Source organism: Folsomia candida, unplaced genomic scaffold (genome assembly GCF_002217175.1).
Source record: "Folsomia candida strain VU population unplaced genomic scaffold, ASM221717v1 Fcan01_Sc002, whole genome shotgun sequence".
Taxonomy (NCBI): Eukaryota; Metazoa; Arthropoda; class Collembola; order Entomobryomorpha; family Isotomidae; genus Folsomia; species Folsomia candida.
The window spans coordinates 15,578,276-15,591,650 of NW_019091194.1; the positions used below are offsets into that span (position 1 = coordinate 15,578,276).

Genomic DNA, 13,375 nt, shown 5'->3' on the forward strand with positions numbered 1-13,375 from the left:
ATCACTATGACAATTAAAAATTTTAACCAATCAAAAAATCGGATTTGGAGGAGATCGTGACGGTGACGTGAAGCATAAACAAAATATCAGTTTCACAAAGAGAAGCAATTTACTTGACACAAAGTGTTTCTCCAGAAAATGTTCCATATTATTTTTTCCAACTCTAGTTTCACCTACTTTGTTTAAAGATTATGTTAAACAATAATATTTTATTAACTTTCGTCGCACTCATTTTCATCGTATTCTTCTTCTCCGGTGTCATTGAGACTGAATTCGTGACCATCAACATCCATCTTGTTAAAGACAAAGTGCTTGAATGCTTTCGAGTATTTGTTTTGGCGCTCAACTTTCTTGACCATTTCGGGGTCTGGTTGGTTGCCTTTGACGAAGTGAGGACCAAACTTTGTGGCCAATTCTGTATGTTTGTCTTTCTCCAATTTTTCTAAAAGTTTTTGAGAAATAACACGAACCCACTCATATTTAGTATCATTCACTTATACGTATTTTTGTAAAATATTAATTACCGTCTCTCTCAAAAATGCGTGCATCTATGCTTTCCCAAAAATCTTCATTTATTTGGTACCGAATTCCTCGACCTTGTTTTTGCTCCGTCTTGGCTGAAACCAAACGCATATTCGACCAGAACTCATGAAAGGGAACACCCTTCACTGGACACTCGGCCAGAATTATTTGAGTGTATTGGTGTCCCAAGTGCTATACCGATAAACAAGTTAATTCTTAAATCTCCACAATAATTTTGTCTGATGTTTTGTATGCCTGGCGAGAATTGATGTGATTTTGAAAGTTCGCCGACAGAAGTGAAGGGAATTTGTAACGACCAAACTCAAGAGTTGTATATAGTTACACATGAAATTTCTACTTTCACCTGCTTTCACTTCCGTTGCTCATAATATATGTAGATGTCCAGTTACTTACTAAGAGCCTATTATAATCTCGATACAATTGCGCAGGGTACATTTCTGAATTAGGTTTAATAAAAGCCACATATAGTCCATCAGTATTTGCTTCCACTGCTTCCGAGTACATCATTTTCTGTGTACGATTGATCATTTCGTTAATTCTAACAAAATCTGGGGTCTTGAAATTGAGGCGTGACGCCAGCAACAAAAATAATCGCCAAGCATTTGTCCAAATGTCTTTCGTGGGGTCGAATTTTCGAGTGTCGAAAGTTTTTCCGTCCGTTGTGTTAATGACTAGCACATATTCCGCTCCGAATTTCCGCATAATGTCCTCTATGAACAATCAGAAGAGTGGAATCAGTAAATAAATTTGTTACGGTGACCTGGAATCTATTTTTCAGTTGCACCAGGAATTGGGTTGGCAAAAGTCCCGTCAACAATGTAGCCTCCATCCTTTGGATCGTTAATTGGTGGTCCTCCCATGAAATTAGCCAGTGAAGCTCGCACGTAGATCCAAAATGGACCTTTTCGTATTTATTACATTAAAATTTACTCTTAACTACTTATTAATTCTTATACACCATTCATAATATATTATGCATCGTACCATCTCGGTGAACACGATAATCTTGTTTACTGATGTCACACGTCAAACAGAAATTGGGAATCCTATGCATGCATAAAGTTTAATGTTAATCTAACCTAGCATGAAAACTTCATGTTTTTGAATATTGCTCATAATATAGTTGTCAGTGAAATTATACATTTCACTGATAACAGATCGAGTGAGCAATTTATGTACCACGTGTCCTCCATCCTCGTCCTTGCAAAGAATTTCATAACCAGAGAAAGTAATGCTCGCCCTTGTACTGGAGAAATGTATGGGATTGTGAGATCGAATGCCGTCTTGGATGCCTCTCGGATTCCCTGAAAATAATTCATAGTGTAAAATGATAAGTACAAGTGCCTTATTATCAGTGCTCGAATATGTGCAAGGTGTTGTACCCTAAACATTTCTTCCGCATATCTTAACACTATATCTATATCTTCGTAAATGGCATACAATGCGCATATGATGTACCCAGTCCCAACGCCACCAACCATGTCAACCATGACATCATGATCAACTATTGCTTTCAGGACTCCTGCATAAAAATATACGGTCTAAAACTCGTCGTGGTGCAATCCATTATGTATCAAGAAGTATTTAAAAGTTGAGAAAATTACCAGCCTGTACAGCCATACGAGCCCCACCGCCGGTGAAAACCATACCCACGGACTTTCCAATAAGCCATCTACAAAACCTCGACATGTCGGAATGTTTGATTGTTTTGCGATGCAAAGACTTGTAATGTAAATCCTGCATAGACAAAGAATGCCGCACAAGTAAGTGCATAGACCCAAAGGATATAGTCTAACCGTAACTTGATTGATTACTATTTGGGAATTCGACACTAAACCAGTGAAATCCCACGCTTCGGCAGGAATCCTAATGTGATGATGACAATTAATCCAGGGTCGTTGTTCCAACCAAGCTATTGTGTCCCGAGGGAGCTGATATCGATCTATTCAGATTTTATACAGAATATTAATCACTAAATTTTAACTCGTCCCAAAGTTTATGTACGTAATTATGTAGGAGAGCTCACTGTGTCTTTCATCTCTTTCCAACTTGTGCAAAATTACTAACTCCTTTCTTTTCCGATGTGAAATATGCTTACTGATCATCATTTTTTCAAGCTGGACACAAAATAATAAACTCATTTGTACGTACGTCAAGCTAAATTAAATGATAAATACTTTGGTAGCATCAATCGGTCGATCTTGAACTCCAAGTGTAATAATTATTTCAGAATGTCTAATACACAAACTGCAAAACGTAAGAACGAGTCGACATTTTAAAATAAAATAAGCTGAGTGTTATTAATACATAGTCAAATAAATATTTAACATGCACATGAGCCATTGCTTACTCTGTCCATTGCAAGCTTTCGTTGGAACACTGGAATGTATAATATCAAACGAGGAATAAACATACAAAAATCCCAAAACCCTATTCAATTGGAGCCAATAATTCGATAGGATGAATTACCACAAAGATTACGAGATCATGTCGAGCCAACATTGACAGTACCCAAGTTTCCACCATATATTCATGATCGTAATCCAAAAATTCCAGATTAAACTCTTCTTGGACTGTGATCCATGACAAAACCACTGATGGACCTGCGTCAGTTCATGATTATGAAATGCATAGTTAATTTTATAACAACAGAAAATAACAACAAGGATTTCTCTAACCGAATATGTCATGGTGCATTTTTATCTCCTTTGCAAATGGGATGTAGGGCATATCTTCAATCGCTGGGATGAAAGCGTAAATATTAATAACTGCCTTCAATGACTGAAAATAATACTTTAAAAACTCAAGGGCTGAGTTAATATTCACCCGGGATCAGACTCAATGATGCACATCGTCGCGAGGTCCCTGCAACTAATTGCATTTCAGGAGATAATTTCAACGACTGAGTGTAAAATCGATCTGTGAAAACCAAATTTTTATTAGAACAAGCTCCCTTTATTTAGTTATCACCCAATTCTTACATTTCCCAACTCGGTGACCGATATATCCAAGAAGACTGAATGCCGCAGCATCGAATGTAGTTTTCAGAAAGGTGATGAAATCAATGGGAATTTTGCAAATTTCAGTGTCTCTAACGGCTATGACGGTCTTGCTGCGAACTGGATATCTAACCAATGCTTCCACAAGTCCTATCCAGTCATTTCTTTCGTATTCGCCGTAGTAGGTCAGTTTTCCTTTTGGATCAATCATGTATGATCTTAATCTGCCCTCAAGGACCACAAATGTGTCTACGTATAGTAGACGAGAACATTGAGCAATTTCAAATTAGGATTAGACTATCAGAGTCCGAGGAATACTGTTCTCTCTCATTATGCATTACCTCGAACTTCGCTCCCAGTCCTACAAAAATCACCCAAACACATACATAAATAGACATTGGTACATCCAAAACATTTTTTAATTACTGCTTTCATACACAAACAAAGCTTTCCCTCCCTCAGCCATTGCCCATTCTAGGCCAAAGTCCATTTTACGAATTGTTGGTGACAGGCGTTTTATAATTTGATTAGCCATCGGAAGAATTGCGCATGGATATTGTTGGAACAGTCTGAACAGAAAATCATTAATACCTAAACACACAATTAAAATACGTTGAATGTATGTTTTTACACACACCTCTGATTAATTTTCTGTGTAGTTGCAACAATAATTGTTCGACGAATTATACGCATAAATAGGAAATTGTCCACTTCTGCAAATGTGGAAAGACCTCCGACCTGTTATTATTACAAGAAAATTTAAATTACACAATTAATTTGAAGTTACAAAAACTAGAGTGGTACAGGAATCAGGTATATTCTCTCTCTCTCATACCCCCTCGCCAGGAAAGAGGATGTATAAGGTTTCATGTGTTAAAATGGCTTCAGTATCAGCGTCATTGTCATCCTGAAGATTGGAGTTGATTCTGTAGAGTTCTACCTGACCCTTGAATATATACTTAAACTTGATGTTCTGAAATTGTCAATACGTGAAATATTTACAGTTAGTCTCAAATAAATAATTACTATGTTAGATATTGTTATCAAACTTCATTGTCGATGACAGGATGTCCAGTAAGGATTTCCTCCCTCGGCCTCTGGTCTGGATCAAATATAAATAAGAGGCAATTGTCCAATACGTTTGAATTTCCAGGAATCCCAAGATATGTGGCAAATGATTTGATGGCATCTTCTCGTATCTGCATGTTTTTTGTGCAACCATTAATTGATCATCATTACCTGATCTTGCATGAATATTAATTGACAACAACAAACCTGGTCAGGAATATCTTCGGTAGGGGCCGGGATGGGATAATCATCATGATGCATCGATAGAAGTGAACTCTGTTGGCTTTGGAGCAAAAGTGGCGTCGGAGGGTCGGCGATTGCGATCAACGCCAAACCTAGCACCCGATGCAGCATCAAATAGTTTATTTCATAGATCTTTCTAATCAGCCTACAAATTACATCTGGAATTCTCTCTTTGTGTAGCTGCAAATATTCCTGAGAGGAAACACTTTGGTCAAAAGAATGCTAGAATTAAACCGTAATAACAAGGTAAACGTGGGAGTTTATACTCGAAAAATTGGCACAGGAAATTTTACAACACGGCTTTTCGTAATTGCAAATGCCTCAACAGTTTTGAGTGGTTTGGAATTTCCCTTGAACAGATAAACCATAATAAACAATAAGTACATAGCTTGTATGTATGTGTACGTATGCATGTGTTTTAAATATTTTGAAATACTTACAGTTAGGACATCAACAAAAGAAAACAAGGAATGAACTCGGTCCCCACGCTGCGCAATTTTACTTTTACGATTTCAGTTTCATTATTTAGTTTTATAATTTTAGGAGAATACCTGAGCCACTCTCAATTTTTTAGTGTTTTTCTTATCATCCAATATTAACACTTGAACTGAACCATGGATTACTATGAACATAAAGTCATCTGTGGGGCAAGTTATCACAAATTGAAAATTAGTGAAACATATGTACAACCTTGATAAGGTCGAGCAATTTACCTGGATCTCCAATCTCAAACAAAACTTGGTCAGGTTCCATTTCCAGAATTTCGCTTTCTTTAAACATTCTTTTAAGATGGGACATTGGAAATCTCCCACATATGCTGCCAATTAAATTACATTAATAAATCATTAGGTTTGCTAATTATTTATACATTTTCTCACCATATGGATTTCTTAAAGTATTCAAATTCAGCAGATTCCGTAATAGTGACTTCACTAGTTTGACCACTTGAAGTCATCACACTTGGAGCTTCAATCTAAGATTAGTGCAGACAATTTAAGAAATCCTTACAGCACATTATTATGGGCAATGATTAATGATGGACTATAATTTACACACGTCGCGATAAGTCCACTCCGCGTCCCCCAATCTATAGTCATCACGAGCGACGTAAGCGTAGGGTGCAAATCCATATCTGAAGAAGTCGTTGTTCAAATGGTTTATGTCAATTTCTGGATCTGACAGCACTTGCAAATTGCAAAAGTATCAATATAAATGAATTTAGCACTAGTAATGCCTCATGAGTAATAATATTTAGCATTTCTAAATATTTCATTTAATTTATATTGGGGAAGTTGAGAAAGTGCAAACATGTCAATCTTACGTGCATGCAGTGTATCCGTCATATGTAGTCGTCTGTTCCGCATGTACAAATATCGTGGATCTTCTGACCCCAAAAATTTACGTTTTGTTCTCCACAACTTTAAGAACAGGGTCCACGATGTTCCAATACAAATTGTGGCAAATAATTTGTCAAGAAAAAATGTATTAATTCTTGTTCCAAAATATTGCGCTGTGACACTTGAGTCTGGTCCAATAAATAATTCTCGAAATAATTCTCGAAACATTATTTAAACGTTGCAACCAATCTTTCAAACCAAGACGAGATTCTTTTGAGATTTGCAGTCATATGCATGTGCTTTCTGACTCGTATGCTGTATTTATTCTTATCTTTTCTGGTTGGAGAAAGTTCCATCGACCAAACAGACTCACTGCATATATACAATTTTAAGGGATTTGTAGCTATGGTGCTTCGTTATGTAAATGCTTAGCTCAATTTCGTCGAAAATCGCATGGCCAATAGCATAAGACGATATCATTTGGTGATTGGATTCGGTGACCGAATTCTGCAAAGTTTAGTTAAATCTTGTTTCGCAACGATACCATCATGTCTAATTACCAAACTCCTCCTAATCGGAACCTCGTGTTCCCTTCAAGACCTCATGACTTCCTTTATGGTGAGATCTTTACACATGCCACATACACATATCCATACATGCACTAAGGATGTATCATCCTAAGGTCACTAATTTATAGATCCCAATTATATCATGCCGAGCCGAGAGGATTTTATGAAGGATGCAGCGTCTGGGATCAAGTCTGGGGCACGAGTAGTAAGATAGCTATAAATTTACCTAAAAAATGAAAAACTATCATAAACCACTAATGTAGAATTTCTTCGTAGAAATTGAAACCAGTGTACGAATCGTTCTTTAGTGAACTGAAAACAGACCGTAGGATTCAACCATGTCTCACAATTCCACAGCCAAGCAATCTCGAGGGGTACATGCCGCAGTATGACATCCAAGGGTGACTTTCTCAGTCTTTCTGATTATGTTTAGTGTGCTTGGCGTTTTTATTTACGTGACGCAATTATTGTTGAAATTAAGGGTCCCAATCATGCCAATGGACACTGGTTCGTTACCTCTGCCTCGACAATGTGACGACGTGACTGGTGCCGACCGTGCCAAATATGGACTCAGGTATTATTCTGGCAGTGTGACATAAAATTCCAAAAAACAATGTCATGAACTCTGACCTTAAAAAGATATGGTCCTCCGTCTTATCAAATGCATCGGGAGCCCTTTGATTTTAACAAGCTGCCTCCGGAGGAGAAGAAGAAGATTTTGCAGACTCAAAGAACCCAACGAAGTGGATTTATTAGCCGTGGAATGCAGACGGATCTAAGAGAGACCGAGACCCAAACTGACCCGTATTCGCCCCCTTACAAACTCCCATATCCGGGGGCCTACCCGAAAGTGCTGGCCTTGGCGAAGCTGACCTGGGGTAGGATGACACTCTCTTATTTTTCTCTTAAATATGCATTTTCTAAATGACTTTTTATCAGGGAAGGGACTGCCATTTACTCTTGATGATATTGTGGTCATCGAAAGAGCACTCTCACGAAGAATTCTGGAACACACGGACAGAATTGCAGAAGACAAGAAAGGGTTCGAAACACGGATAAAGTTGATGGAAGAGTTGGAAGCTCAGCAGTGGGCGGATCGTGAGAAGGTTAACCAATTTGAGATAGTATTTGATTAAAATAGTCCAAGGGTTATAAAATTAGCTTGAAACGACAAAAATTTGTTTCCGCACACCAGGAACTAGAGAAAATCCTCCAATTAAAACAGGACATTACAACGAAATTACTGGTCGAGTATAGCGCAAAAGTTGGGACGGAGCAGACCATGAGGCTCGAAAGACTGCAAGGGATTCTGAAAAGTAGAAACTCTAAACACTTGGAAAACGTGAAGCATCAATACTTTCGAGGTGTGTAATCACCAAATAACAAAATATTATGTCACTCGAAATTTGTTTGGTAATCATTGCAAATACTTTGCATGTATATTTTGTTTGAATCAGATATGAGGATGCTGGAAAAGAAATATTTCGAGGCTAAACCATCACCAAAGAGAAATATAATTAAAGACTACACCGAATTTGACTCTAACCTATACGCCCCCTTGGTTCGGGATGGCCCACACATGGACGTCCTTAACCCAGCTCCTCATTTCCAGTTTGTTTTGCATAGGGACATTGAAGGTATGTAAATGTTTTTAGTTGATTTTAGCCGAGCAGTTATGTTATTAATTATCTCAAGCTCATCGCATCATCATCACGTGATTAAATTTATTTCGATTTTGAGTGCAGCGTTCCAAGAGTTGACCGAGTCAAAATCCTTTGTTCAAGGAGAAATGTTGTTTGACATGAATAATTTCAAACAGAGAATCAAGAACTGCGAACTTAGTGAAACAGAAAAAAGGCTGGAAAGAAAGTTGGAGAAAATATATGCAACTTTTAAAGGTTAAATTTTCATCTATTTTACAATCAAGATTTCATGTATTCTAGGTTTGATTATTATTTATGTAGATTGGCAGCTTCCCAAAAAAGTAAGTCCCTTCGAACGGCCCGAGCCTGGGCCTTTAATGCCCGAATTGGATGGACGCCTTTCCGCTCCACTAATTTCGCTGGAAGGAGAAAACGAAGAAGGGCGGAGGAAACCCCACTGCATTACTTTGCAGAAAATTGCTCGAGGCCGAGTGGTCCAGAAAATGGTGCATTTAGTTTCATTGCATTAAAGTAAAGTGTACAATTTAATTGCTACAAATGCTTACTCTTTTTTTTTTACTTTGAGCTAGATTCGCAAAGAAATCAGCGAAAATATGAACGAACTTTTGGGAATGAAACTAATGTTTGACATGGACCCCAATTGTTTGCGCCTTGAGGAAGGACAAATGCAAAAGTTGATGTCCATGAAGAAACAGACCGACGCGGAGACAACAAAGGTGTATTATTCGTAGATATGCAAATATGTTCGTCATGGTCAAGTTTTATCAATACATTTTATATGCATTTACGCATAGGACACTGAAGTGAAAGAAGTTTTGGGTCACTTGGAAGGGGAGACGCTCAACAAAATGCTCGAATTTTTGGACAAGGAAATGATTCGTCTGATTGACGAACGCAAGGTTCATGCTCTCATCCTCATGGCCGAGAGGGAGAGGCGTCGTAAAGAGGGTACGTATGTACATTAATTTAGAAATGCCAACAAATATTATTGGATAATGTTTCAAAGTAAACTTTAAACATTTCTTCTTTCAGCGATGGAGGCAGGGAGACGATTCGTGGAAGAAGAAAATCGGAGAACGAATGATGAAATGTTTAGACAGGTATAAGTTTGCGTGAGATTTTCACGTTGTCGCATATCCTTGAGTAACAGTATAACCATCTCACAATTATTCATCTTCATCTAGATCGTTGGAATCCATCAAGCAACCGTGGATATATACTTGGAAGATATCTACATTGAAAGCAGTGATCGTGCGGCGGACGAAGCCTCCAGAAATTATGTGCGTCAAATGGCATCGACTTTGAACGAAGTTGCTTATTCTATGCCTACAGAGTAAGTATTTTTATTGCATGTCCTAATTATTAACGCACAGAAGTAGATATATGTCCAATTATTTTATAGGATTGGAGAATTTGAGAAGGAAGAGCTCGCTGCAGAAATAGTGTCAGGCTACATCGTTCCAGAACTAAGCAGACTTGGTCACCAAGAAAAACTGAATGCTGCTCAGACACGTTACAAGAAAGCAGCCTCACAAGTTTTAGATGCTGTATTTGGAGCCCATGAACTTCTCAAGCAGATTGTAACTGGGCCACTCCCTCCCATCGTCCAAGAACACAGCCTTGTCGGGTGGGCAGCTACGGATGGAAGTGCATCAGCAGTAGACGACCTCATCAAGCAGGCGGTGGACGGAGTTATTAAAGCTGAGGACGAGGCCGAGGCTGCTGTCGTTGCGCTTCGGTTGGCTGAAGCAGAGGCCGTGCGACTTGCAAAAGAGGAAGAAGCCAGACTTGCAGCAGAGGAGGAAGAAGAGGAGAATGACCCTGATGACGTCGAAATTCCAGAATTTGTTCCACCAGAACTGCCACCCGATGCCCAGATAGAACTGGGAACTGGAGAACCCACACAGATGGAGGACGAATCGATTGAAGTGCCAGAGCTAGATGACCAAATTCAACACTTGTTTGAAGATCCAACGATCGTTGTAGCGGATGAAGTCAGGGAGAAAATGGCAGCCAAAGCACTCCAAATAGAATTAGACTTGGAACCAGGCGCTCATGTAGAAACACTATATGCAGGACTTCGGGGGGCTATTGACGAGATCATTCTGGAAGCGAGAAGAACTGTTGTTCCAGATCCCAAGGAAAATGAAGATATCGAAATACCAAATGACGCGGACTCTGATGACGATTAATTACACGAAACAAGACCATTATCATTGACTCGAATATGGTTTAATAAAGATTTTCAATTTATTTTATTTCTAGTACAAAAAATTAAGACAACATTCAGTATTGCCAATGAGATAAAGTACTATTATCGAGTCACAAGTATTTAATTTTTATATTAGCACAATAGGTCTAACAAGTGTAGGTATATAACAATTAATATAAATTTTAGCAAAATTATTGGGCCATCTACCCTAATCCGATATATAAATATGAATATATATATAGTAATAACAATTTTATAAAAAGTATTACGTTGAGCTTTTCTACCACTTATCGATACCGTGTATTGAATGATGTTTTGACTGATTTTTTCGAGAGAGATCGAGACCGAGATTCCATGATTCCATGTATTTGTACATTTTCCACTGAGTCTTCTTGTTTTTTTCTCATAGTTTTAGTGGGCGATGTCATTTCTAAAATTTAAATAAAGCCAATTAAAAACTATTACAATAGCAAATACAGTAAGCAATTAACAAACTAAACCAACCTTCGTCACTTTGAGCAACAACGTCCGTGTTACTTAGTAAACTGTCGTCGTCCGCAATTATTAACGTACTTTGATCACATAATTCGCCTATTAGATACATATAACTGATATTTACATTTACTGAATTTGCCGACACATATTAATGGCAAAGGTAACAGAGTATTGCGCAGTCGAAGCCAAGCTAAAATATAAATTAGTCAGTACAGCAAAGAACATTACATATGGCTTGTTTAAGATATAGTGGCGTGGTGATAACGAAAACAATAAATACTAGGTACATTGCAAAATTAGTTAAATAGATTGTAGAGTGAAATAAATATTGTTATCTTTACATACGCATATCAGGTTTGTAATTAGCACCATTCGTCGTGTAGTTGACCACATTTTCAACAATATCATCAGGTATTGGTATTTGACTAAAGATTTCGTCGTCATCGTCAGATTCAAAATCCCCAATTTTGTTTGTTACTTGTGCCGGTGGTGCTGGTGCTACATCATTATCATTCCAGAGCAATGTTCGAGATACATGATGATTGCCCTGTTTTCGGTAGGAAGATGACTGACTAATTGATTTTGATTCTGACCCAACTGGAACAGTCATCTTTTCAACAGTGTTCAAAGAAGATGAAGTACTCGAAGATGAACGTCTTGAACTTTTCATAACTTGGCCTCTTCGAGCATCCCGTCGAGAAATACCTTTAGCACTTTTTGGAGTATCAACACAAATGTTTGAGACTGTGGGATTCAAAGGAATTGATCCGATGGTGATGTCATTGATTGTTTGATTCCTAATACCAGTATTGTTTTCAGTGACAATATTGATGATGCTGAAATCATTGTCGGTTTCCTTATTTTTCTTGTTCTGCTCTTGCAGGTTTTGTTCTGCCTCTTCAGCGGCCTCAGTACATCGAACTAGTGCAGAGTCATTGAGATCTCCCCAATCTGGGAATGAAGAAGTAGACGTATTGAAACTAAGGGACATCTCTTCCATCTTTAATTCGGAATCGGTAGCTGTGTCCAGTTTCATTGATTCTTGCTTCACAACTTGAGGCGAATTTTCTAAAATCCAGCATCGAGTATTAATACATCATAATATAATAGGTTTAACTAATAAACTATCAAAAGCATCATAATACACTAATATTTCTACACTATTCATGACCTTATACCTTTATCGGGCGAACGGTGGGTGATTCTGTTATACAATTTCTGAAATTCCTCATCGGAATCATAATCTTTATCTCTAACAACAGGTTTTTCTTTCATTTTGTACATGGCAGCTATTCGAATAGCTGGAGACACGTTGTCATCCTCTAGGGGTTGACTATACGGCAGATCCTCGATGTTGGGCACGTCAGCCTCTGCAATCAAATTGATGGAATGCAATAAGTGGTACTTATTTAAGTGGCAGTGTAACTATAATATGTTTAAGTGAGTGTGGCAAATCAAATAGTCCTGTCCTACCTGTGTATCCTTCTGGAGGAACATACAAGTCCAAGTAAACGAGTCCTCTGCAGGCCTTCGCTGTAACCGGGCCTTCATGTCCCACATAGCTTCTATTGAGGCGGAGAGCTCGCGACAATGACAACCCCCTCATCTTGTAGTATGTATCGAGATCAACGCGCGGTTCTGGGGTTGAACCATTGTTCGTTGCAGTTGCTTGTGGGGTCGAGGTCAGGATAGGAGAAGGGTTCTGGCGACTTCCCCCTGCACAGTCATCTATGAATGATAATTTCTAATATTAACAGTTGAAAATTGCGTGTGATTAATTATGACGACTGACTTTGCCATTGTTAGGAAGCATGTACTTACCATTTAATCTCGGTTGCTTTTTAGAAGACCGACTTTTTGGCGAGGAATTGCGATGCTTCCCCATTTTCAACAATCTTTTCTCTCTGCAGGCAGTTCACCAGTTGTCAATCGTCCTTATTGCGTATAGTAAGTAGTTGCTATAATATCAAATAGTTATATTAGTTATATTCGTTCGAACAATTTGTAGCTGAAGCTATCATCTAATTGGTAGGTAGTTGTTATGTACCCACATATTGTTTGACCTACCTTTACAAAAAATAATTCCTTAATTTTGAACCTAAAATTAATTAACTCCCAAAATTTTGAGAGAATTTGATGTGAATTGCACATGTGACATTTGAGATTGATGAATGATGAGGCAGGCGGTTGGTTGCCAGTCAGCCATACGAAATATTTCCCTCCTTCTTGGACCCGGCTTCTCAAC

The 13,375-nt window shown here is 38.2% G+C and overlaps 4 protein-coding genes across 4 annotated transcripts; 2 read left to right on the forward strand and 2 right to left on the reverse strand.

Annotated features, from left to right (window-relative positions):
* Positions 1–2,461: 2,461 nt before the first annotated feature.
* On the reverse strand, positions 2,462–5,179 carry LOC118434213 (neuropathy target esterase sws-like). The gene is made up of 12 exons (XM_035847116.1): positions 4,818–5,179; positions 4,592–4,741; positions 4,378–4,515; positions 4,180–4,280; positions 3,980–4,111; positions 3,884–3,903; positions 3,525–3,791; positions 3,370–3,462; positions 3,222–3,284; positions 3,013–3,146; positions 2,570–2,922; positions 2,462–2,485 (listed from the first exon to the last, which is right to left on the reverse strand). Exons 1-11 carry the CDS (start codon positions 4,962–4,964, stop codon positions 2,890–2,892), a joined length of 1,278 nt encoding a protein of 425 aa, XP_035703009.1. The 5' UTR covers positions 4,965–5,179; the 3' UTR covers positions 2,462–2,485; positions 2,570–2,889.
* A 1,495-nt stretch (positions 5,180–6,674) lies between these two features.
* On the forward strand, positions 6,675–7,895 carry LOC118434354 (cilia- and flagella-associated protein 91-like). The gene is made up of 6 exons (XM_035847653.1): positions 6,675–6,808; positions 6,888–6,964; positions 7,036–7,160; positions 7,241–7,333; positions 7,399–7,637; positions 7,699–7,895. Exons 1-6 carry the CDS (start codon positions 6,739–6,741, stop codon positions 7,893–7,895), a joined length of 801 nt encoding a protein of 266 aa, XP_035703546.1. The 5' UTR covers positions 6,675–6,738.
* Positions 7,896–7,965: 70 nt separating this feature from the next.
* LOC110843503 (cilia- and flagella-associated protein 91) lies at positions 7,966–10,876 on the forward strand. Its single transcript, XM_035847593.1, has 9 exons — positions 7,966–8,123; positions 8,217–8,396; positions 8,505–8,657; positions 8,724–8,908; positions 8,993–9,139; positions 9,218–9,371; positions 9,456–9,523; positions 9,608–9,756; positions 9,826–10,876. Exons 1-9 carry the CDS (start codon positions 8,042–8,044, stop codon positions 10,613–10,615), a joined length of 1,908 nt encoding a protein of 635 aa, XP_035703486.1. The 5' UTR covers positions 7,966–8,041; the 3' UTR covers positions 10,616–10,876.
* On the reverse strand, positions 10,746–13,333 carry LOC110843697. The gene is made up of 7 exons (XM_022089720.2): positions 13,198–13,333; positions 12,952–13,088; positions 12,604–12,858; positions 12,309–12,500; positions 11,476–12,198; positions 11,140–11,226; positions 10,746–11,065 (listed from the first exon to the last, which is right to left on the reverse strand). Exons 2-7 carry the CDS (start codon positions 13,013–13,015, stop codon positions 10,923–10,925), a joined length of 1,464 nt encoding a protein of 487 aa, XP_021945412.1. The 5' UTR covers positions 13,016–13,088; positions 13,198–13,333; the 3' UTR covers positions 10,746–10,922.
* Positions 13,334–13,375: the final 42 nt, after the last annotated feature.

Coding starts and splice junctions, on each gene's coding strand:
- LOC118434213 (XM_035847116.1), bottom strand. CDS start 4,964: ATGCTGCATCGGGTGCTAGGTTTGGCGTTGATCGCAATCGCCGACCCT. Junction 4,281..4,377: donor TCCTCTTTCCTGGCGAGGGG/GTATGAGAGAGA, acceptor TAATAATAACAG/GTCGGAGGTCTTTCCACATT. Junction 3,904..3,979: donor GGAGGGAAAGCTTTGTTTGT/GTATGAAAGCAG, acceptor TGATTTTTGTAG/GACTGGGAGCGAAGTTCGAG.
- LOC118434354 (XM_035847653.1), top strand. CDS start 6,739: ATGTCTAATTACCAAACTCCTCCTAATCGGAACCTCGTGTTCCCTTCA. Junction 7,161..7,240: donor CCGCAGTATGACATCCAAGG/GTGACTTTCTCA, acceptor GTTGAAATTAAG/GGTCCCAATCATGCCAATGG. Junction 7,334..7,398: donor CGTGCCAAATATGGACTCAG/GTATTATTCTGG, acceptor GACCTTAAAAAG/ATATGGTCCTCCGTCTTATC.
- LOC110843697 (XM_022089720.2), bottom strand. CDS start 13,015: ATGGGGAAGCATCGCAATTCCTCGCCAAAAAGTCGGTCTTCTAAAAAG. Junction 12,859..12,951: donor AAAGCAACCGAGATTAAATG/GTAAGTACATGC, acceptor TATCATTCATAG/ATGACTGTGCAGGGGGAAGT. Junction 12,501..12,603: donor TCCTCCAGAAGGATACACAG/GTAGGACAGGAC, acceptor ATTTGATTGCAG/AGGCTGACGTGCCCAACATC.
- LOC110843503 (XM_035847593.1), top strand. CDS start 8,042: ATGAGGCTCGAAAGACTGCAAGGGATTCTGAAAAGTAGAAACTCTAAA. Junction 9,524..9,607: donor ATGATGAAATGTTTAGACAG/GTATAAGTTTGC, acceptor ATCTTCATCTAG/ATCGTTGGAATCCATCAAGC. Junction 9,757..9,825: donor GCTTATTCTATGCCTACAGA/GTAAGTATTTTT, acceptor ATTATTTTATAG/GATTGGAGAATTTGAGAAGG.